General features: G+C 48.0%; 1 protein-coding gene across 3 annotated transcripts; it reads left to right on the forward strand.

Annotated features, from left to right (window-relative positions):
- Window positions 1-15,082: 15,082 nt before the first annotated feature.
- On the forward strand, window positions 15,083-24,318 carry LOC120049153 (caprin-1-like). 3 transcript variants are annotated; one of them, XM_038995384.1, is made up of 18 exons: window positions 15,083-15,116; window positions 16,968-17,102; window positions 17,456-17,518; window positions 18,220-18,306; window positions 18,429-18,667; window positions 18,759-18,841; window positions 19,451-19,630; window positions 20,031-20,083; window positions 20,191-20,274; window positions 20,409-20,561; window positions 20,663-20,759; window positions 21,771-21,823; window positions 21,953-22,063; window positions 22,278-22,406; window positions 22,920-23,064; window positions 23,222-23,407; window positions 23,500-23,612; window positions 23,756-24,318. In XM_038995384.1, exons 1-18 carry the CDS (start codon window positions 15,099-15,101, stop codon window positions 23,840-23,842), a joined length of 2,016 nt encoding a protein of 671 aa, XP_038851312.1. In that variant the 5' UTR covers window positions 15,083-15,098; the 3' UTR covers window positions 23,843-24,318. The 3 variants fall into 3 exon arrangements, with proteins under 3 accessions (XP_038851312.1, XP_038851319.1, XP_038851327.1); XM_038995391.1 differs by lacking the exon at window positions 15,083-15,116 and adding an exon at window positions 15,127-15,821; XM_038995399.1 differs by lacking the exon at window positions 15,083-15,116 and adding an exon at window positions 15,132-15,225.
- The last annotated feature ends 432 nt before the right edge of the window (window positions 24,319-24,750 follow it).

Consider the following 24,750-nt stretch of genomic DNA (forward strand, 5'->3'; position numbering starts at 1 on the left):
CTTCAGGGAATGAAGAGTGTTGAGGGATTTCCTGCACAGTGACTGAACACTACCAGAACCAGAAGTGCTCTAGTATAGAAACTATGGTGATGGTTTAAATAGGAGATAAGGTAATGGCCTAAAACATAAAATACATAGAAACATTACACAGACTATAATGGATTGGTGGGGAGGTGCATCATGGGATGTCTTTGTCTTTCTTGCCCCACTGTAACACAGACACACACGTGCACACAAACACAATGGTTAAATTGGGAATAACCGTAACCCTAGTTTCATGTCCACCTCCTGGTTCAACCCTAAACCTATCCTCAACCACAACCCTAACCCTAACTTCATGCCCACATCCCAGTTCAACCCTAACCCTAGCCCTAGTTTTATGTCCGCACCACAGTTCAACCATAATCCTAGCCTCAACTATAATCCTAACCCTAACCTTGGTTTATGATACTTTCATTCTTCTTTTTATTCTCCTTTTCTCTTTGATCCAGGTTTTAGGAGCCCAGCTCCAGGTAGCTCCAGCTCAATTTAACCTCTGGCGCTACTGTACATACTGTACATGCATGCACATTTGCGCTCACAGCATTGCGCTAACGTACACAAACATTTCAGACCAAAACAACATCTGCAGATAGCCTAGCAGTTAGAATGTTGGGCCAGTAACCAAAAGGTTGCTTGTTCAAATACCCGAGCCGACAAGGTGACAAATATGTTGATGTGCCCTTGTGCAAGGCACTTAAGCCTAATTTGCTCCAGGGGCTCCGTACTACGATGGCTGACCCTGTAAAACAACACATTTCTCTGTGTATCTGGAACAATACAACCCTGTTATTTGTGCATGTTTCCATCCTTAAAAAGCTAATAGAAAAATGTTAAAATATGACAAGAAAATTATTATGTAGTATAATTTTCAGTAGTTCTTTTGGATATATGAGTTGTAGTATATTAAATGTTTTCCCCTGGAAGTGTAACTGGACCTGGAGAGGGATTAATGATGAGTGACAGATGAGCTTCAAAGCCAGTCTCCGAGCCGGTCACATGACTGTGAACCTCAGTCAGGTTCCTGTCCCTAGGCAGGCATCCCAGTAGTTCCAATGATGCCCTCTGGGCCTGGCTCAGTTTGATGGCAGCGCCAGGCCTGCTCTGGTTTCACCTTGCCAGATAAGATCGGCGCGTGTGGATTCCTCTGCTCGCAGGTTACCATTGACCCCTTGGAGCAGCTTAAATATTGCCCCAGGTTTGGGGGTTCAAGAGCCAAACTCAGTCACGCAACACTACAACAGGAAGCCAGGGTCAAAGTTAGGCAATTCTTCTCCTGTTGGTATGATTTAACTGATTTTACACAGTCGTCTAAACTTCTTTGCTTACAGCAATCCAGACCATCTCTCTCTCTCTCTCTCTCTCTCTCTCTCTCTCTCTCTCTCACTCTCCCTCTCCCTCTCTTGATAAGTGTTGTAATGTATCTGTGCAGGGCCGGCTTGGGCCTCACAGGCAGAAGAGTCTGCTTTGTGTCGGCTGAGAGAGAGAGAGAAAGAATATGGGCCCCACCAGTTCTGGGTCTCTCATAGAGTCTCTCTAGTCAAGAGTACACTAGGCGCCTCAGCTACTCAGCCTGGAGAGGCCTGCTGAGGAATAACGGAGTAGAAGAGGCAAGGATTAAAGGGGCATCTCACAGAGCTCTCTTCATTTTTTTTATTTCTCTCTCAATTAACTTGCACCTCCCTGCTGTCTGGGGAATATATGGTTCTTTACTTGGAGGGGGATTTGTGCGCGTGTGAACAACATATTAAAAAAACTAGGGATACCAACTCAGACATTCAGCATCAGAGAGTATTCGCATTAGGAACATGTTGAAAAGCTGTGTGCTAATTTCAACCGCAAAGAGCGTGTGCTGTGGATCAGAAAGGACCTCAGTTATCCATGTGCCTCATAATGAAACACTCTTCCTTTAATGTCACCCATCTCTCTTTTACTTTAGGGAGGGCATTCTCTGAGTGTCTCTTAGGTGGCTCACTGGGTGCTGTGTTCATATCAGACATTACATTAAGCTAATTATGTAATTCCCATTCACATCTTCACAACTTTCACAACCTTACCCCAAGAGTAGCAGTTGAACTACAATATACATGGCAAGGTGAATAGAAGTTCAACATCTTATATCAACATATTTTTATCAAATGGTAAATAAATCAGTTGTGGCAGCAGAGGTTATTGAAGTCAGCGAGGCCACTCTGTGGGGTCTCCTTTAGGGTGATGCTGAGGGACCCGCAATGCTGGGGAAAGAAAGTCAGCTAATCCTGCAAGCCAATGGGAAGCATACATACACCCAAACTAGAGAGAGGGACACCCCCTGCTTATAAGGAGTATAGGACATATCTCATACAAGGCAGCTGGTGAACAGACCCCCCCCCAACCCACAGCCTCCCATTCCCCCCATCAATAGAGGAGGAGATCAGGCCTCCACTCTCACTTCCCTCCTGGGGAAAGGAATATTTATCTTTTTGATTTCAATCTTGGCACCAAATGCTGCTCCTAGCTTCCTCCATATGGGTAGCCATCCCTGGATCCTCATAAAGACAGACACACAGGGCGAGGGGGAGACAGAGATAAAGAGAGTGAAAGAGAGAGTTAGCTAGAGGGAGGGTCTGTGTGGAGGCCGAACACAGGCCCCTGTCCCAGCCTGCACATGGATGGATGTGTACCCTGATGGATGTCTGTGGTAATTACCAGCTGGAATTATCCTGCCCCCCCCCCCGGCAGGACGCCATGTCATCCCTGAGTGGTGCACGTGGCAGACAGACCAGGGGACAACAGGCTCACTGAGCATCAGTCTGCTGCCCGGTTAGTAGTAAACACACTCCTATGAACTCACCATGTTATGACTGGCCAGTGTTTTCAGCTGGCCACTCTGTAGGATAAGAGACTCTTATAGCCTCTTTGAAAACATCCAAACTACCAGAGCCTTTGCTGGTTTGGTCTTGTAACATCTGCAATCCAGGAAATGGTTGATTTGGGTTTGAAATCTAAAGCTAGGGAATACATCATATTGAGCTGAGATCCTAAAAACAGATTAATGCATGGAATTGTAAGCAATTCTGAACCAGCCCCCAACCAAACCCTCACTGTATTTGCATGAGGGTGCATAAAATGGGTGGAGGCGGTGGAAGTCTCTCAGGAGTGAAGGGTCCAAGATGTCCCCCACCGGTACCCAGCACCTCTCCTCCGGACCGTACCCCTCCCAGTCCACGAGGTACTGTAGGCCCCTCACCCGGCGTCTCGAGTCCAGAATGGTACGTACTGTGTACGCCGGGGACCCCTCGATGTCAAGAGGGGGCGGAGGGACCTCAGGCACCTCACCTTCTTGCAGGGGACCAGCCACCACCGGCCTGAGGAGAGACACATGAAACGAGGGGTTAATACGATAATAAGTAGGAAGTTGTAACCTATAACACACCTCGTTTATCCTCCTCAGGACTTTAAATGGCCCCACACACTGCGGCCCCAGCTTCCGGCAGGGCAGGCGGAGGGACAGGTTTCGGGTCGAGAGCCAGACCCGGTCCCCCGGTGCGAACACGGGGGCCTCACTGCGGTGCTGGTCAGCGCTCTTCTTCTGCCGTTCCCCAGCCAGTCTCAACGATTCCTGGACGGCTTTCCAGGTGTCCTTTGAGCGCTGCACCCATTCCTCCACCGCAGGAGCTTCGGTCTGGATCTGATGCCATGGGGCCAGGACCGGCTGGTAGCCCAACACACACTGGAAGGGAGACATGTTAGTCGAGGAGTGGCGAAGGGAGTTCTGAGCGAGCTCTGCCCAAGGAACATACCTCGCCCACTCCCCTGTCCGGTCCCGGCAATACGACCGCAGAAACCTGCCCACATCCTGGTTTACTCGCTCCACCTGCCCATTACTCTCGGGGTGGAAACCCGAAGTCAAGCTAACCGAGACCCCCAGCCTCTCCATAAACGCCCTCCAAACTCTGGACGTGAACTGGGGACCCCGATCAGAGACGATGTCCTCAGGCACCCTGTAGTGCTGGAAGACATGGGTAAACAGAGCCTCCGCAGTCTGCAGGGCCGTAGGGAGACCGGGCAACGGGATGAGACGGCAGGACTTAGAAAACCGATCCACAACGACCAGGATCGTAGTACTTCCCTGGGACAGGGGAAGGTCGGTGAGGAAGTCCACCGACAAGTGTGACCACGGCCGTTGTGGAACGGGGAGGGGCTGTAACTTCCCTCTAGGCAGGTGTCGAGGAACCTTGCTCTGAGCGCACACCAAGCAGGAGGAGACATAAAACCTCACGTCCTTCGCCAACGTGGGCCACCAGTATCTCCCCCTAAGACTCCGCACTGTCCTCTCGATACCAGGATGACCCGAGGAGGGTAGAGTATGAGCCCAACGAATCAGCCTGTAACGGACACCCCGCGGCACGTACTGAGCCCCTGCTGGACACTGAGGGGGGGCAGGCTCCAACCGTGCTGCCCTCTCTATCTCCGCGCCCACCTCCCATACCACCGGTGCCATGAGACATGAAGGTGGAAGGATGGGGGTCGGCTCGATGGACCGCTCCTCGGTATCATATAGGCGGGACAGCGCGTCGGCCTTGGTGTTCTGGGAGCCTGGCCGGTACGAGAGGGTGAAGCGGAACCGGGTAAAAAACATGGCCCATCTAGCCTGACGCGGATTCAGTCTCCTCGCTACCCGGATATACTCGAGATTACGATGGTCAGTCCAGATGAGAAAAGGGTGCTTAGCCCCCTCAAGCCAATGTCTCCACACCTTCAGAGCCTTGACTACAGCTAACAACTCCCTGTCCCCCACGTCATAGTTTTGCTCCGCCGGACCGAGCTTCTCCGAAAAAAAGGCACAAGGGCGAAGCTTTGGTGGCGCGCCCGAGCGCTGAGACAGCACGGCCCCTACCCCAGCCTCGGACGCGTCCACCTCCACTATGAACGCTAAAGAGGGGTCCGGATGCGCCAACACTGGCGCATTGGTGAACAGCTCCTTCAGACGACTGAAAGCTCTGCCCGCCTCTGCTGACCAGCGCAGGCGCGCCGGTCCTCCCTTTAGCAGTGAGGTAATGGGAGCAGCCACCTGACCAAAACCCCGGATAAACCTCCGGTAGTAATTGGCAGACCCTAAAAACCGCTGCACCTCTTTTACCGTGGTCGGAGTCGGCCAATTACGCACGGCTGTAACGCGGTCACACTCCATCACCACCCCGGAGGTGGAAATGCGATAACCCAGGAAGGAAACGGCTTGTTTGGAGAACACACATTTCTCAGCCTTGACATACAGGTCATGCTCCAGCAGTCGCCCAAGTATCTTACGCACCAGAGACACGTGCGCGGCACGTGTGGCAGAATAGATCAGGATGTCATCGATGTACACTACCACTCCCTGCCCGTGCAGGTCTCGGAGAATCTCGTCTACAAAAGATTGGAAGACGGCTGGAGCATTCTTCAACCCATATGGCATGAGGAGGTACTCATAATGGCCCGATGTAGTACTAAATGCGGTTTTCCACTCATCTCCTCCCCGGATATGCACCAGGTTATACGCACTCCTCAGGTTCAGTTTTGTGAAGAAACGCACCCTGTGAAATGATTCCACCGCCGTAGCGATGAGAGGTAGTGGGTAACTAAACCCCACGGTGATGGAATTTAGACCTCTATAATCAATGCGTGGACGCAGACCTCCCTCCTTCTTCTTCACAAAAAAGAAGCTCGAGGAGACGGGTGACGTGGAGGGCCGAATGTACCCCTGCCCCAGCGATTCAGTAACATATGTCTCCATAGCCACTGTCTCCTCCTGGAACAATGGGTACACGTGACTCCTAGGAAGTGCAGCGTTCTCCAGGAGGTTTATCGCGCAGTCCCCTCGACGATGGGGTGGTAATTGGGTCGCTATCTTCTTACAGAAGGCGATAGCCAAATCGGCATATTCAGAGGGAATGCGCACAGTGGACTCTCCACCGTCGTCGCACATACGGAAACTCCTATACACCTGCCTGAACACTCCTCTGACCACCCTCGAATAGCCCCCTGTCTCCATGAAATCACCGGGTTGTGACGAGCTAGCCAAGGAATTCCCAGCACCACTGGAAACGCAGGTGAATCGATAAGAAATAGACTAATCCGCTCCCTATGACCCCCCTGCATTACCATGTCCAGTGGCACCGTGGCCTCCCTGACCAGCCCTGACCCTAATGGTCAGCTATCTAAGGAGTGTACGGGGAAAGGTTGGTCTAACAACACCAGGGGAATCCCTAGCCTTAGCGCGAGCCCATAATCCATGAAATTCCCAGCTGCGCCTGAATCGACTAGCGCCTTATGCTGTAGAGAGGGAGAAAACCCAGGGAAAGAGGTTGGCACAAACATATGGCCGACAGGAAGCTCTGGGTGAGTCTGGTGCGGATTCACCTGGGGTAAACGAGTAGTGCTCCGCCTGCCCTCCCGACTCCCAGACGAGTTCCTCCAGCACCGGTCGGCCGTGTGTCCTCGCCGACCACAACTGGTGCAGGAGGAAACTCCTCCTCCGGTCCCCCTCGATGCAGCCCCTCCTAACTCCATGGGGATGGGAGCAGGAGGGCCTGGAGGTGGAATCAACAGGGCCCGTTCCGGATGCCCGCGGGCAGCCAGCAGGTTGTCCAGACGAATGGACATGTCGATAAGTTCATCCAATGAGATGGTGGTGTCCCGACACGCTAGCTCCCTGCGGACGTCCTCCCTGAGGCTACAACGGAAGTGGTCCATCAAAGCCCTGTCGTTCCACCCCGCTCCTGCGGCCAAGGTCCGGAACTCCAGGGCAAAGTCCTGCGCGCTCCTCGTCTCCTGTCGCAGGTGGAACAGCCGTTCACCCGCCGCTCGGCCCTCCGGTGGGTGATCGAACACAGCCCGGAATCGGGGTAGTGATCCCTCGCCTAGTCTGGGCCATTCCACACTGCGTTGGCCCACTCCAGGGCTCGCCCTGTCAGACAGGAGACGAGGACACTCACGCTCTCCTCCCCTGAAGGAGTCGGACGGACGGTAGCTCGGTATAATTCCAGTTGGAGGAGAAACCCCTGACACCCAGCCGCCGTCCCGTCGTACTCCCTGGGGAGCGCCAGACCCAGGGCCCCGGATCCGGATGCTGAAGAAGGGGTAGGTGGTGCTGGTGGAGGGGGCGCTGGAGATGAGGTGGGAAGGCCACTCCTCTCCCATCGGTCCAACCTCTCCATCATCTGATCCATTGCAGACCCAATCCGGTGAAGAATGGAGGTGTGATAGAGGACCCTCTCCTCCATCGATGGGAGAGGAGGTGTGGCTGCTCCTGCTAATTCCATGTCGGGTGCGGGATTCTGTCACGGCTGACTAGGTGTGTTGGTAGGAATCAGGTGCAGAGAGCAGAGAGTTCCAGGGGAAAAATACACTTTAATTCCAGCACCGAAAATGGTAAAAGCCTAAACAAAGGGTGCAAAACACAGACCAACCCAAACACAGGGTAAACACGGTCCTGAGCACAACAACACCTTACGACACAAACGTGAACACAAAAATAATCCCACACAACACGCTTACATAGGGAAGCAAATCAAGAAAACACAAATCGGAACAGGTGCAACTAATAAGACAAAACTAACAGAAAAGGGAAAAGGGATCGGTGGCGGCTAGTAGGCCGGTGACGACGACTGCCGAGCTTCGACGGGAGTCGTGACAGAGAGAGAGAGAGAGAGAGAGAGAGAGAGAGAGAGAGAGAGAGAGAGAGAGAGAGAGAGAGAGAGAGAGAGGTGGGGCAGGGGGGACAAGAGCGTGAGAGAGAGATAAGGAATCCCTTGGTTTTAACAGTGTTTTAAATTAGCTAAAAACCAAGGGATTCCTTATCTCTCTCTAACACTCTTTTCGCCCCGTGCCCCACCTGGTCACATGTGGCGAATACAACGGGTGTAGACTTTACTGTGAAATGCTTACTTACGAGCCCTTACTAACGCTTTAAAAAAATATTGTAACCCAAGAGGAATAAAATACACAAGAATTAAGCTATATACAGGGAGTACCAGTACCATATTACTGTGCAGGGGTACGAGATATTTGAGGTAGATATGTACATAAAGGTAGAGTAAAGGTACTAGGTATCAGGATAGATAATAATACTACTAAATTAAAGTACAGAGTAGGTCTAGCATTTTATGAGTGTGAAAGTGTTTCATTGTGTGTGTGTGTGTGTGTGTATGGGTTTGTGTAGTGTATATAGTGTATATATAGTCTTGTGAGTGTGCATAGAGTCAGTGCAAGCAAGATGGTGTCAGTGCAGATAGTCTGGGTAACCATTTAAATAACTATTTAGCAGTCTTATGACTTGGTGGTAGAAGCTGTCTCGGAGCCTGTTGGTCGGAGAGCCGATGCTTCGGTACCATTTGCAGGATGGTAGCATATGAACAGTCTATGGCTTGGGTGGCTGATGTCTTATGCAATTTTTCTGGCCTTCCTCTGCACCGCCTAATATAGAGGTCTTGGTTGGCAGGGACCTCAGCCCCAGTGATGTACTGGACCTTCCGCACCACCCTCTGTAGCCCTTTGCGGTCGAGGGCGGTGCATTTGCCATACCAACCGGTGATGCAGCCAGTCAAGATGCTCTCGATAGTGCAGCTGTAGAACTATGAGTGGAACCAGAGAGATTCATACGAGATGTAGGAAAGCCAAAATAATATGGAGAGCTGATAATGGAGAGAACCTTGAAAAAAATGAAGGCGGAGAGTAAAGGAGAGGTGAGGAGAGATACAGAGACATATTGTGAAAGGGAGAGGAGAAGAGAGGAGTAACCGGTGGGGCAGCTGTTGAATTCCTGCACCCGTCTAGGCTGCACTGAGAGTGGAGCTGGGCTGAAGTGTTTGTGGGGCCCCTGTGGTTTTTCAGCTAATAAATCCTCTGCACGTATTTAATCCAGTCAGAATGTGCAGCAGGAGAGGAGCGCTGAAGGATGTATGACCATTACTCAGCGGCCCACATCAGAGAGAGGAGCTGGGGATCCATAAACTCCCACCTCTCCTGTCCCTGTCCCCGGCAGCCCAGGAGAGGGCCAGACTCTGGGGATCACTGTTGAGGTGTGAAGAGGTCTGGTGCTCTGGAGGCCTGCAAAGCTCCAGGTCCTTCACCAATTGATCCAAAGTGTTAGACATCCTAAATCTGACTCTTCAGACAACCCTTCTCTGGCCATCTGATTCATTAACTAGGACTATGAGAGAAAGTAAGGCAAGAAAAATAATAGATAAAGGAATAAGTCAGATGTAGGCTTAATTATTGCCAATACAGTGTTTCCAAATACATCAGGACATGAATATCGAGTAACACTTGCTGTTACTGTGCACATTTAGTTGATCAGAGTGCATCATGTTCTCTTTAGCCTGTATTGGTATTCCTTTTCGGTTTCCCTTCATTCATTACTAAAAGTGAAAAGATTTGACAGAGGGCAATGCAAGTGCATCATAATATCCTCTAATGTGAAGAAGATACTTTAAAGTGCATGTTGTTCTCTTCTTATAAACAAGTTCAACTCTGTCCCTATCGGTTCCTCTATTTCCCTCCTCTTGTGTCTCTCACAAACTGTGCAGTTTCGCTTCTCTCCTCCCAATCTGTGATATTAGCGCCATCTTCTGTCTATAGGAGCTATCAACAGGCGAATATCCAATAGGTCTGTTTGTGTCTGACTTCAGACAAACACACTGGTCTAGTCCATCGTCTTTACCTCATTTTCCATGAGGCTCATCTGTTGACTCTGTGATCCACTCCTGTCCTGAATGGCTGCTGAATAGTGATGGAGTCGTGATGTAACAGACGTGACCTCTTAAATAAACGCTCCTCTGTCTCAACAGGGTTCAGTTTCTCTCAGGCTCAGCCCTCTCAGGCTCCGGGAAAGACCTGCGATTGGAACCAGACACCCTTCATGTCGTTTATTAGAGGTTTACATTCTGTTTATACTCTGGATGCTATGATGAAAACAGAAGTCTCTCGTGGCTTTCCATCTGAGACTCGATGAACTCCAGCGACAGAGGGTTTTATTTGGGGCAGACGTGTGTCAGGCCTGTGCACTTGTTCAATGGCCTGACTGAAGACAGGTGTCTCCAAGCACTTTCAACAGGAGGGTAACACAGGGGTTCTGTGTTGCGGATTCATGTCCATATCCATTCACAACAGATGGACTGGGTGGGTGTTGCCCTCTTAGGAGACAGCAAACTCTATGAGAGATAGGCTATATAGGCAGTTGTTATGCTGAGTAACCATTTGGTATGCAAGAATTTATAATCAGACATGAGTTGCTCTGATGTGTATGCCAGGCCATGTACCCCCCTGGTGCATGCACACATACAGAGCCATCATCATATCTGGGCAGAGAGACAGAATTCTGGAACCGTTCATTTTGTGGATTGAGCCAGTTCAGTACTCATTCTATTTTCATTTCTTCTTTCACTTCTTTCCTCCCTCTTTGCACACAAAGAGGACATCATCCCTCTCATGTGGTCGTGATCCTTTCACAAGCCAAATGCTAACCATTTATTTATGTCTGTTAGCGCTGTTTCTCCAACTCCCCCAATTACGACAGACTTAAACATTTTCAGAGACCTCACGTGCAAAACCGAAAACATAGCAACCATGGATGCAATTATCTTTCTCAGCAGTGTTCCAGGAGAGCGAGAGACAGAGAGAGACAGACAGACAGACAGACAGACAGACAGACAGACAGACAGACAGACAGACAGACAGACAGACAGACAGAGAGAGAGAGAGAGAGAGAGAGAGAGAGAGAGAGAGAGAGAGAGAGAGAGAGAGCTGTGATTGTTCACTCACTGGCTCAGAGAAAGAGAAGGATAACTAGAACTGGAGCCTGAGGAGGGGATGTCAGATGGGGGCGGGGCTCTTTAGGAGCTGTCAGTGACACAGGGGTAAGGCGCTCAGATGGAGACGCTCCCATGACAGGCACAAGCAGGGGAAAAGGTAATGGGGAATGATTTGAGCTTCAACTTAATTCCACATGAAAGCCTTTTTAACCACAAGACCGACTCGATTCTCTTTTCAGATGTATTCTCTTTTTTACGTCCATCCACAGCAGCTTCCATGAATAGCCTATCAAAGCACAGCTCAACAGTTGTGCAAGCGTTTACTGTCAGGGGACAATATTCAGATCATCAATTCAGCTCTTATGGAAGGTTCTCAAGCATCTCTCAGGGCCCAGATGTGTTAGTTATGTCAGTTTGAAATTAACAGTCTCTTAATGCTCCTCCTTAATCAAATTACAGTACATTTTCCCCTCAATATCAGGGGTGTAGTTAGTTTTTACCCATAAATAATGAGCTTTGGTCAATAAGGGGAGCAGATCTCACACAGACTCTCATATCTCTGGCCATCCATCTTAAAGATTAGACAGTAAGAAGATCTGCGCCAAACCAGACTACATTGAATAATAACAAACACATAAATTAACAGAAGACAGGAGAGGCATACAGCTGTTCCAAACCCCAGCGATGGGGAAGAGACAACAGCTGCTTGTGTGTGGCGGCATGGTGTGTCTTCAGGACTATTTTACAGTTGGGTATGTTATTGCTCACTGTTCTTGTGTTGTCCAAGGCATAGATCACTGCAGCACCCCGACCTGGACAGACAGACGTTTCAGCAGCATTGCTGTGTATCAAACCATGATCTAAGATACAGAGATGGAGATAGAGAGACTGAAGGGAGAGATACTGAATGCCATCACAAACCACCCACTATTTCTGACATAGGCACAGCAAGAGCTGTTTAACAACATGTGTGCTGCATTATTTGATCAGAAAAATATATAAAACTGGTTGAATAAGTGTTTAATAACATGCGAAGAAAATCAAAACAATCTATGAAAATGTAGCTAAGCATTTGTTACTCTCTATTGGAAATCAAGGGCCATCAATTTATTGTACTGTAAATCACCTCAATGTAATTTCTTTAGAATGCTTTATGTATTTCTTTATAGCCAGAGTAGGAAAACTCATGGAATTGAAATGGGTAAATCTAGAATTAGATCACGGTCCCAGGGTTCAATGACCAATTAGCCTGCCTGCCGTTTCTGACCTGAGCAGTAGTACATCATTGTCTCACCCTGCTGTCATAATCGCTATGGTGCCAGAGCAGCCATCAGAGGGTAGGCTACAGTGTGGCTGACCCATGAGGTAGGCAGACGTGGCTTCTGGGGTGGCAGAAACAATAACGCCAAGGGAAAGAACCAATGGGAGTGACAGTTATAGGGAAGGTAATCAGGAAGGGGATGGAGTCCAGGTGAGTCTGATGAGGTGCTGGTGAGCGTAACGATGATGACAGGTGTGCGTAAAAATAAGGAGACTGGTGACCTCGAACACCGGAGAGGGAGTTTACGTGACAGTACCCCCTCCCTGACGCACGGCTCCAGCCACAGGACGCCGACCAGAGGGATGGTCCCAGGGACCAGGACTGGGCCGATCGCTTCTGCTGAGGCGCGGGAACCTGTCGAGCCGGTTGAGGCATGGGAGCCTGAGGAGCCGGCTGAGGCATGGGAGCCTGCCTTGCAATCCGAGTCTTGTGAACCTGTCGAGCTAGCTGAGGCATGGGAGCCTGATAAGCTAGCTGAGGCATCCTTGGTAGCGTCGGCCACAGACGCTTGACGGGCCAACTGAATCTTGTAAACCTGACGAACCAGCTGAGGCATCCGCGGTTGCTCCAGTAGCGGCACCCGGCCTGACATCACCTACAAAAAAAAATAATAAACACTCCCTAATGCTCCCCTTTGGTGAGGCGTTATTCTGTAACGTGTACGCTAAGAATCGGGAAGCAAGTACAGGGAGTGTATTTAATAAATAAACAAACATTGAACAAAACAAGAGTAGCGTACAGACATTAAACACAGGAACAGAAACAATAACGCCTAGGGAAAGAACCAAAGTGAGTGACAGGTATAGAGAAGGTAATCAGGAAGGTGATGGAGTCCAGATGAGTCTGATGAGGTGCGCGTAATGATGGTGACAGGTGTGCGTAATAATAAGGAGACTGGCAAACTCAAACGCCGGAGAGGGTGTATACGTGACACCTCTCATATGGGTGAAGTGTGTATGGGAATGAGTGCCTTTGAGGCTATCTAGGAACATCTGTGTGCCTGTGTATTTGTATGTGTGTGGTGGATTAGTTGCATGAGTGTGTATCACCATTGACGCTGTACTAGAAAGTACTTTGGTCATAAACATCACACTGCTTCTGACTGCAGGCACTGCCATTGTGCCACCTTTGACATTTAAAGAGTAATGCGGAATCATTTTCAGACAGCAGAGAACTTCCTAATGGCCTTGTGTGTTAAGTTGGCTGGATGTCCTTTGGGTGGTGGACAATTTTGTTACATTACAGTCTTATTCTAAAATGGATTACATTTTTCAATATACACACAATACCCTACACACAATACCCCATAATGACAAAGCGAAAACAGGTTTTTAGAAATGTTTAGAAAAATAAAAACAGAAATACCTTATTTGCATAGGTATTCAGAACCTTTGCTATGAGACTCGAAATTGAGCTCAGGTGCATCCTGTTTCCATTGATCATCCTTGAGATGTTTCTCCAACTTGATTGGAATCCACCTGTGGTAAATTAAATTAATTGGACATGATTTGGAAAGGCACACCCCTGTCTATTTAAGGTCCCATAGTTGACAGTGCATGTCAGAGCAAAAACCAAGCCATGAGGTTGAAGGAATTGTCCGTAGAGCTCCGAGACAGGATTGTGTGGAGGTGTAGATCTGGGAAGGGTACCAAAACATGTCTGCAGCATTGAAGGTCCCCAAGAACAAAGTGGCCTCCATCATTCTTAAATGGAAGAAGTTTGGAACCACCAAGACTCTTCCTAGAGCTGGCCACCCGGACAAACTGAGCAATGGGGGAGAAGGACCTTGGTCATGGAGGTGACCAAGAATCCGATGTTCACCCTGTCAGAGCTCCAGAGTTCCTCTGTGGAGCTGGGAAAACCTTCCAGAAGGACAACCATTTCTGTAGCACTCCACCAATCAGGTCTGACGGAAACTGCTCCTCAGTAAAAGGCACATGACCGCCTGCTTGGAATTGACCAAAAGGCACCTAAAGGACTCTCAGACCATGCAAAACAAGATTCTCTGGTCTGATGAAACCAAGATTCAACACTTTGGCCTGAATGCCAAGAGTCACATCTGGAGGAAACCTGGCACCATCCCTGCGGTGAAGCATGGTGGTGGCAGCATCATGCTGTGGGGATGTTTCTCAGCGGCAGGGACTGGGAGACTAGTCAGGATCGAGCGAAAGATGAACGGAGCAAAGACCAGAGAGATCCTTGATGAAAACCTGCTCCAGAGCGCAAAGGATCACCTTCCAACAGTACAACGACCATAAGCACACAGCCAAGATTTTGCATGAGTGGCTTTGGGAAAAGTCTCTGAATGTCCTTGAGTGGCCCAGCCAGAGCCTGGACTTGAACCCGATCGAACATGTCTGGAGAGACCTGAAAATAGCTGTGCAGTGACGCTCGCCATCCAACCAGAATAAGTTTGAGAGGATCTGCAGAGAATGGGGAAAAACTCCCGAAATACAGGTGTGCCAAGCATGGAGTCACACCTAAGAAGACTCGAGGCTGTAATCGCTGCCAAAGGTGCTTCAACAAAGTACAGAGTAAAGCGTCAATGCTTATGTAAATGTAATATTTAATTTATTTTTTATTCTTAAGAAATGTGCAAAAATGTATACAAACTTGTTTTTGCTGTGTCATTATCGGGTATTGATGAGGGGAAGGGGGGACAATAGAATCAATTTTAGAATAAGGCTGTCATGTGGAAAAAGTCAAGGGTTCTGAATACTTTCCGAATGCACTCTAGCTCCATTCTTGTGTAGTCATTTCTCTTGTGTCAACATTTTTCTATTTTTATTAGAGAACTATTAGAGAACAATATTATCAACACACAGTACAGTATGAAGATAGGCTAACATTGCTTCTCCAATAGAAATCCCCGATCACATTAGTAGGCGATGTCATGGCGACGTTGTTTAGCTAAACTGATGCATAGAAACACGTCATCGGGTCCGTCGTATCGCGCCACACTGCGCATGTACATGCCCTCAAAGGTACTTCTTCGATATGTAGTTGTTTTTGACAAAAATGAAAACGTGTCAGTTTGTCACTTTCACGGGGTTGGAGTAATAACACGTTCTAACGACATTGGCTCGAAGCAAGGTTGTGCCTTTAGATTTCGAGAAACTTAACTAAGGAATATTTTTTTCACTTCTCAAACCCTGCCCTGGTCTTTTTGGCAACTGTTCCCGAGAGTCTCGCAATTTTGCGCCTTTGGGTTTAGAAACTGTGATATTATTTAGACGTAATCATTCGATAGACTTGCAAAGGATAATCTATTGTACTTTTCAAAGCAGAGAAGAATGTCTTAAATAAACTTGGGATTCAGTAAATGGCTTGCAATACATTTGGGATTCAATACAAATTGACTTGCATAAAAATGCTTACCTAAATCTGTCAAATACAGCTTCCATAATCATTAATCTGCAACGTTGTTGAGGACTGATTCTAGTTAAATCTGTCAGTCTACCAAGATGAACTCAGGCAATTCTAGGACTACCAACGGGGCCTTGAAGCCATCCGACCCTGTTCTCGTGTCTCGTTAGCATCTGTAGCCTGCCAGCAGTATAGTGTATAGTTCTCGGTGAGGCCGGGGAGGCGGAACACCATTGTCGATACAAAATAACATACAAGTTACACGAAATATATAGAGCTAAAACTACAACGTCAGACGACGAACAAAGACAGATAGCCTTAAGGTAAGTGGATGTTGTCAGCGTCAAATTCAGAAATAATTTTGCTAGCTAAGTTAGCGAGCTAGGCTAGCCTCTGACTAAAGTCGTCTCTATCTAGCATTGTCCTGTCATCCAATTGATTAAACGGAATCCAAGTTCATTGACCACATTAGCAAGGTACATTTCAACAAACTAGTGGGGTGGCTGTCGTTCATATAAATGTAGTTTATCATAATTAGCAAGGTACATTTCAACAAACTAGTGGATGGCTGTCGTTCATATAAATGTAGTTAATCATAACTAGTTAGTCAGCTATCGATTTCTATCTCGCATCTAAGTGATTCGCGTTGCCAGTTAGCTTACGCCGGTCTCGGTAACAATGCGAGAAGAAAATTAAACTAGCTAACATTAGCTAGCTAGCTAAATGTAGCTAAGCTAGCCTTGTAGCCGGGTGGGGGTTGTTCTGGGATGGGATTCAAGTTTAAGCCTAATTTGATGACCATCTGTTTTCAAATGGCATAAATGTTATACTTGTGACGACATGTAGGTAGCTACATCAAGTGTTTTGTCGGAATAGTTGTTTATTTGATGGAAGATGAGTAGCGTAGCTAGCTAACGTTAGTTTGGCAGGTAACGTTTATGCGGTTCAATGGACAATGCTCGGCTGACAGTCCCTCGGCTCACAAAGGACTTGCAATTGATCCCCTTTTTCCTGTGCCTCGCCGGCTTTAGTTTCCTAGTTGGCTAATGGCAACAAATATGGGAATACTAACGTCGTTAGTTAGCTAGGTAACGTTACTAGTTATTTAATTATAACGTTAACGTTACTTGTCTTGAGTTAGCGAACGTTAGCGGTTGACAGAAATCATCCTGCAAACCGACATGATATCCAAAGTGATTCATAGGTCTCTTAGTTTTTTGTCAAGGAACATTAATAGGTAGTACCCCATGTTGATTTTTTTTAAAAGTATATAAAATGTCTGTCTGACCACTTATGTGGTCAACAATGTAACTTCTTTCTTCGGACCTTGGTTGTTTACAGCACCATGCATTGGCAAACTGTGTTTTAATCAACATATTTTAAACTTTATTGTATTCAATTACAGCCTCAGTGTTTTGTAGCCTTCACTAATAATGACTGCTACAAATACTTTTCTGTTATCTCATCAGATGCCTTCAGCAACAGTTGGCCACAATGCTGTTCAGTCCTCCAGCCCAGAGTTGGGTTCTGGGACCCAGTCTGAGGCCATGAAGCAGGTCCTGCAGGTGATAGACAAGAAGGTCCGCAACATGGAAAAGAAAAAGGTAACCATGTTTCCTTTTTTTAATCTAAGCATGCTTTCAGATACCTCCCAAAAATAATAGGTTGTTTCATGCTTAGTTGTTGCTTGAGACCAACTGAGGAGCAATTCTGGATGTCTCTCTTGTCTGGGAAGATTGTCTGCTTTATGACCCTGCATTGACTTTGTCTCAAAGTTGGTAACTAAGATTAAGGCTAAGATTACGGCTACAGACAAATTTAGTTGGTGTAATCAATCATTAACCTGTGACTTTTATTTGGCGTTAGAATCACAGCACTTAATAGATGGTATATTTCTGCTGAAATAATCTCAGCAGACCTTTTTGTAACCCTTATTAAATGTGCCATATTTCTATAGGGCAAGCTGGATGACTACCAGGCCAAGAAGAATAAAGGAGAACGGTTGAACCAGGATCAGCTGGTATGTACAAGACACTGGTCTGTGTCGATGTTATCTCCGGGAACTTCAATTGTGAACTTGATTGTTTAACCTGTTGCATATGTACTATAATCTTTCATTCTTCAGCTTTCAATTGTTTTTATACTATGGTGTTTGTTATTTTGATCTGTGACACAGCTAGCAAAACATTTTATTTTTATTTTTATTTTAATTATCCCATTTTCTCCCCAATTTTCGTGGTATCCAATCGCTAGTAATTACTATCTTGTCTCATCGCTACAACTCCCGTACGGGCTCGGGAGAGACGAAGGTCGAAAGCCATGCGTCCTCCGAAGCACAACCCAACCAAGCCGCACTGCTTCTTAACACAGCGCGCCTCCAACCCGGAAGCCAGCCGCACCAATGTGTCGGAGGAAACACCGTGTACCTGGCCCCTTTTTTAGCGCGCACTGCGCCCGGCCCGCCACAGGAGTCGCTGGAGCGCGATGAGACAAGGATATCCCTACCGGCCAAACCCTCCCTAACCCGGACGACGCTATGCCAATTGTGCGTCGCCCCACGGACCTCCCGGTCGCGGCCGGCTGCGACAGAGCCTGGGCGCGAACCCAGAGACTCTGGTGGCGCAGCTAGCACTGCGATGCAGTGCCCTAGATCACTGCGCCACCCGGGAGGCCTCTACAAAACATATTTAATGTTCATTCCCTCTCTTGTCTCGTCTGTAGGATGCCTTGACCAAGTTCCAGGAAGTGACCAACAACCTGGATTTTGCAAGGGAGTTGCAGAAGAGCTTCCTGTCTTTGGGGCAAGAGGTGAGTTCTGTCTCAAGGTTTCATTCTGGTCACTATGACCACACTCACTGTATTTATTAGGTGCTGTTTCTCAGTCACTGTGGCCATAGTGCAGTGACAACTCCTTCCCCATTTCCTTGCAGATTCAGAAAGCAGTGAAGAAGTCTGCCCGGAGGGAGCAGCTGCAGCGGGAGGAGACGGAGCAGAGGCGGCTGAAGGCTGTTCTGGAGCTGCAGTTCCTGCTTGACCGACTGGGGGATGAGCGGACGAGGCAGGACCTGAAACAGCCCGTCGCAGGCTCCCCCCTGCTCACCGACTCTAACCTCACAGCACTGGACAGTTTCTACAAGCTCGTTGGCCCGGAACGGGACCATGACGTCAGGTACAAACCTTTTTGTTTCTCTTTTTTTTTGAGGGAGGAGTGACGTAATATGATGGTTGGCATGTTGTAAATGTCCTTCCCTGTTCTCCAGGTTGACTGACCAGTATGAGGAGGCCTCCCTACACATATGGGAACTGCTAGAGGGCAGAGACCAGGCTGTGGCAGGAACCACATGTATGTTTCTAACGCTTCTGAAGTAGCTCAATGTATTTACTCTGTACATATAGGCTTTGGCTTGTTTAATTAGTTACCCACACTCCCACCTGTATACTGAGTATCTTGGAGCTTATCATAGATTTTTTGGGGGAAAAGAGCTTGGAAGGAAATTTCTGAGCTGGCTCAACTGGGAGCAGGGTTATGACTAAATCCCATCCATCGCCCAGCCCCTTGAAGCACAAAGGGCTTGCTGGACGTACAGTCCATGTTAGCAGAACTTGTATAAGGGGAAGTGCTTTTCTGGGTGGTTGGGGTGAACTGGGGTAGTGCCAGCCCAGACACAAGACACCTGTCATTCCACAAACGCTGAGCATCCACCCCACATGTTCCAGAGACAACTTTGTGGTGGATTATATGGCATTGTGGATTATAAATACTTGTAGGTTATTAAAGTGCTTCGAGCAGTGGATCTTGGCCAGGCCTGGCATGGTGCTGTGGAATGGGTCACAGCTATGATTATACCAAGCATAGACCCGGCCTATTGACTGAGTGTTTGTTGCACAACACAAAAGTTTCTGTCAAGACATTTTTAATACGTTCTGAATATGATCTGCCCCTTTCCTATAGACAAGGCACTGAAGGAGACCCTGGACAAGGTGCTGCTGAGTGGCTATTTTGACAGAGCACAAACGCATCAGAACGGTGTGTGTGAAAAAGAGGAGGAGGAGGAGGAGGAGGAAGAAGAGGAGGAGGAGCAGTCTGTGGCGCATGAGTCGTCTGGGAGTGGGGAGCAGCCTGCAGCACCAGGTAACCAGAATCTCTGTGTAGACCGAGAGAATCTGCCAGGACTGAATGAGCACCATTAGTTCCGTTTCCTTTAGGTTTTTGGCACTGGCTATTAGTTCCGTTTTCTTTAGGTTTTTGGCACTGGCTATTTGGACGTATCAGGATTGGGCGAAGGCAGTGCTTAAACTGCTTCGCTTTGGCTGAACGTTTCCTTTTGCGAGGGTGGAGACTTTGTTGTCGCTGTATCTCTCAATTACTAATACGTATTAAGACAGATGTTAATCACGCAGCTGACGAAATTCCGTGAGATTTTACTTCTGGGTTAGATTACCATCACCTGAGGGGAACTCATGTTACGATTGGTCTGAGTGTGTGTGAACCTGTATGAGTGGATATTAATCAGAGCGTATTCCTTTTACAGAGGGAACAGTTACTGAAGAATACACAGAGGCCATTGAAGTAGAAGCCACAGAGGTGAGTTCAATCTCTACCCTGACTCTTAACTGCTGTAAAGTTCCAAATTCTCTGGTTTACCTTACCTATTGAAATCTAATCAAGTGATCTTATGTTTATTTGCGTAGTTTGTAAACAGACAGTTCATTCCAGAAACCACATACAGTAGGACTGGCAACGACCAAGTAGAGGAGTGGACGGCAGAGGCCCAGGTATGCTGCATGTCTACACCTCCCATATCATCTGTCATCACACAGTCACAAACAGAATCTTTTAGGGTTCAACAAGTAACGCCATGGCCCAATGATGTCATCAGCTGGGTTTAAATCTGTCCCTGTGTCTTTAGGTGGTCAATGTCCTCCAGAACCAGTCTCCTCCCCAGATGACCCCCGAGCCCCACACTGTGAGCCCAGTCTCCCACACGACTGACCCCGTGGTCCGGAAGCAGGTCGTACAGGACCTCATGGCCCAGATGCAGGGGACCTATAACTTCATGCAGGTGATGATCCTTCCAACTGCCCCCTATGGTCCTGCGCTGGGTGCCTCATTGGATCTTGTTTGGTCTCTTGTTCATGCTGACCCATATGCTTCCTTCCACAGGACTCCATGTTGGAGTTTGATGGCCATGCCCTGGACCCAGCCATCGTGTTGGCCCAACCCATGAAGCCTGCACAGAGCGTGGACCTGCAGCAGATGGGTAAGTGTTAGTACATCACATTCTGTTTTAACTCTCCTCTGACCAACACTACCACTCAGAGACTGTAGTCCTCCTAGAGATGTTCGCATCTACACTCACTGTGTTTATTAGGTGCACCCATCTAGTACTGGGTCAGCTCCCCCCTTTTTTTTCTAGAACAGCCTACATTCTTTGGGGAGTGGATTCTACAAGGTGTCGGAAACGTTCGTTGCTCCATTGGTATCAAGGGACCTAACGTGTGCCAGGAAAACAGTCCCCACACCAGGCTGGATGGGTCCATGGACTCATGCTACGTATGCCTAATCCTGACGATGCCAATTAGTATGTTGCAACAAGAACCAGTATTCGTCGGACCAGGCAATGTATTTCCACTCCTTAATGGTGATCGCGTGCCCACTGGACACGCTTCTTGTTTTCAGCTGATAGAAGTGGTCATCTGCTGCACTAGCCCATCTGTGACAAGGACTGCGGAGTTCATTCCGAGATGCCGTTCGGCACACCACTGTTATACTGCAACGTTATTTGTCTCTGTGGCCCGCCTGTTAACTTGCACGATTCTTGCCGTCCTCCTTTGACCTCTCATCAATGAGCTGTTTTCGCCCACAGGACTGCTGCTGACTGGATGTTTTTTGTTTGTCGCACCATTCTCGGTAAACCCTAGACACTGTTGTGCGTGAAAAGACCAGGAGGCCGGCCATTTCTGAGATACTGGATCCGGCGCGCCTGGCATCGACGATCATTCCATGCTCAGTCTCTTAGGTCACTTATTTTGCCCATTCTAAAGTTCAATCGAACAGTACCTGGATGCCTGCCTGTCTGCCTGCTTTATATAGCAGGCCACGTGACTCATTGTCTGTAGGAGCGATTCATTTTTGTGAACGGGTTGGTGTACCTAATAAACTGTCCGGTTAGTGTGGTACTGCTTATATACTCTTGAGTTTTGTCTGTTTATTTTGTAGTTGCTCTTAGCTGTTTTACCAACAAACCATTTTATATTTATCTTGTGTACAGTTCATTCAGAATCCAGACTTGCTCAACCAAGCTCAGTTCCTGAATCTACACAAGTAAGTAGCAATAATGATACTTGAACAGAATTCTGATAGTGATCCCCAAGACTTGATACCGGATCAGACTTATTTAAAGGGCAAGGGTACTATGTGAACCTTCCCTTATTCTCCCCCTTCCCTCCCCAGGTCCTCATGGTCTCCTCCACACCTGATGGCTACTCCTCCACAGCGCCCCTCTACCAGCCCCCCCACACAGCAGAGCCCCGGCCACAGACAGACGGCACCGACCACATCCAGGTAAACCCTCCCTCCCCAAGGTGCCCTCTGCTCCACCCTCCTCTACCCCCCTGGCTGTGTGGGTGGGTGGTGGAGCTTCTCTATGCTTGGCTGTTATTGGGCAGTGTGAGAGATGGTTAACACTCATCCTTACCCGCCTGTCCTGAAGTGTCTGTGAAAACCATTGAAGTATGTGACGTCTCTGTCTCCCCGCCCCGCCCCCTCCCTAAACCAGGCCTCGATGTCCCTGTCGTCTGAGCAGTCCCCCGCCCCGTCCTCCTTGCCCTCTGCCTTCCCGCCCGTCTCCACCCCCCACAGCGGCGGCATCAATGTCAACGCAGCACCATTCCAGTCCATGCAAGCGGTAGGCTTTGTTAATGGAGGACTTATAACTCACATCGCTTCACTTGAACAAAACCGTCATATTACCCACTTAACTCTAATCACTTGCCACACATTGATAATGTGTCTTACGACAGGGAGAATAGAAGTAGTACACACTGTCATACAACAGTAATACCAGATTTACTTTGCAAGGATAATGAAAAAACTGATTGGGACATCAACTGAATTAAAAAGTATAATTCCAGTGATGGCCTACATTTCTCAAAACCAAGCTTCACCCCATACCCCCCCACCCCCCCTCTCTGTCAGAGCAGAACAGAATGCTCTTGTCTGCCCCCATGTCTACATAAAGCTTTATAATCAACTCTAAGCTGATTTAACTTTATTTTTGCAAACCTTGAACAGTATGTACGGTATGCTCAATAATCAGACTAAAATCTGTTAGTGGTGATTTGCTGTTGTCTGCGAGTCCTGCGTGGGTATCTGACATCTCTAAATGAAAGCTTTTCTCTGGTTGTATTGTGTCCCTAAGGTGTTCAACCTGAACGCCCCCGTGCCCCCCACTAACGAAGCAGACGGTCTGAAGCAGTTCCCCAGTGGCTACGGCCAGGGCTTCAGCAGCCAGGCGGAGCACTCTGTGGAGGAGCCTGACATCCAGCAGGACACTCTACAGTCCGGTGAGAGAGGGACTAGGGTGGCGGTTGGGGTTGGGGTTGAGGATGTGATTTAGACAAGCGGAGTCTGAGGACCAGTAGACCTTGGGTCTAAAGACTTGGGTCTAAGGGCATGATCAGAAAGGTAAAATGTTAATTACTCTTATAATGTTGTCCTCAGCTGTAGGAGGCTTCCACAACCAAGACCAAGTGATGTCGTCGGCAGCGGGCCACCAGGTGCAGGGGCCAGGCTTTGGGCGGCAAGGCCAGTCCTTCTATAACAGCAGGGGGACCGTGTCTCGCGGAGGCCCCAGGAACCCCCGGGGCATGATCAATGGATACCGAGGATCCTCTAACGGTTTCAGAGGTATGAGCTCAAGCTAATTTAAGTAAGGGACATACTTTCATACAGGAGTGATTTATTATGGTGTTAACCGCATAAATGGTTGTCTTCCTCAGGAGGATATGATGGCTATCGCCCTCCCTTCTCGAACACTCCAAACAATGGTTATGGGCAACAGGCCCAGTTCAGCACGGCACCCCGGGACTACTCCAACAGCACCTACCAACGGGTAAGGAAGGGCACAGCCAACCATTTAGGTCCTAGTGACTAGAAGACACTTGACCCTTGCATTAGGGTTGCGTGAGTTGTTGTCCCAGATTCTGTCATGAAGGTGCTGTGTAAGTCTTTCTGAATGACCTGTTGTGTCTACAGGAGGGATATCAGCCAGGCTACAAGCGGGGAGCAGTCCAGGGACCTCGGGGTTGCTCTCGAGGTAATGCTCAAGCGATGCGATCCTAAAGCGCTTAAAGGATTGTCAACTTCCGTCACATTGAACATTCAGATATTATGAATGTGCCCCAGCTCACTTTTATAAATCTTTTTTTTCTCATCTTCTCATTTCTCCTAGCCTGTTTATCAGAGTAAGCCTGCTTTGGTATGTCTAAGATACTTTTGTTTTAACACGTGTAAAGCTGAAATCCACAGCATTTAGATTTATCAGCAAGTCTGTGTTCAAAACAACAAATAGATATTCCTGTAAACTTGAAAGATTTCATTAATTTATTTTTTGTACAAAATAAATGCAAAAAACCCCTGCGACTGTCGGTCCAATCCATGAGTCTTTTATATTTTCTGTCACTGCCCAGCCCTGTCAACCACTTTTCCCCGGTGCTTTTGGTTCTCATTGCATTACATGTTTTTTTTCATCTCCTCTTTGTAAGCTGATGTTACTCCTTGGGAGACTGTTTCAATAAAGATGTGTTGTATAACCTGCTGTCTGCTGCTAATTTATTTTCGTTGGTCCCTGATCCCTGCTGCTCTGTGGTGCTACCACAGCCTTATCTGCCTCTGCTGACATCTCTTGGGGTTAAGAGAGGACTTCTCTGCTGCCGTCTCCCTCACCTGCTGTATTTTGTCATGGGAGCATACATGTATTGTTGGCCATTCATGAAACATGTCACTGAGTTTCAAAGTAAACCTGTGGTGTTATTTGTAAATCCTAGGGCAACAGATGTACCCCGCCCCTTTTGGTTCCATCTGGCAAAATACATACTATTATTCTGTATGACCTGGATAAAAGCTTTCAAAGCTCTTAGTCACAGTATATAACTGAATTGACATGAAGGCAGTGATTACCTTTTCAAGATTTCATTTTGTGATTGGTGTATTAGCTTGCTCGTAACAATGTCCATTTTGTCTCCCTATTA

Source organism: Salvelinus namaycush, chromosome 1 (assembly GCF_016432855.1).
Source record: "Salvelinus namaycush isolate Seneca chromosome 1, SaNama_1.0, whole genome shotgun sequence".
NCBI lineage: Eukaryota > Metazoa > Chordata > Actinopteri > Salmoniformes > Salmonidae > Salvelinus > Salvelinus namaycush.

Bases quoted from the DNA above. Each gene is read 5' to 3' on its own strand.
- LOC120049153 (XM_038995384.1), top strand. The intron at 18,668-18,758 runs GTACAAACCTTT...CCTGTTCTCCAG, and splicing joins GAACGGGACCATGACGTCAG to GTTGACTGACCAGTATGAGG. The intron at 19,631-20,030 runs GTAACCAGAATC...TTCCTTTTACAG, and splicing joins GGAGCAGCCTGCAGCACCAG to AGGGAACAGTTACTGAAGAA.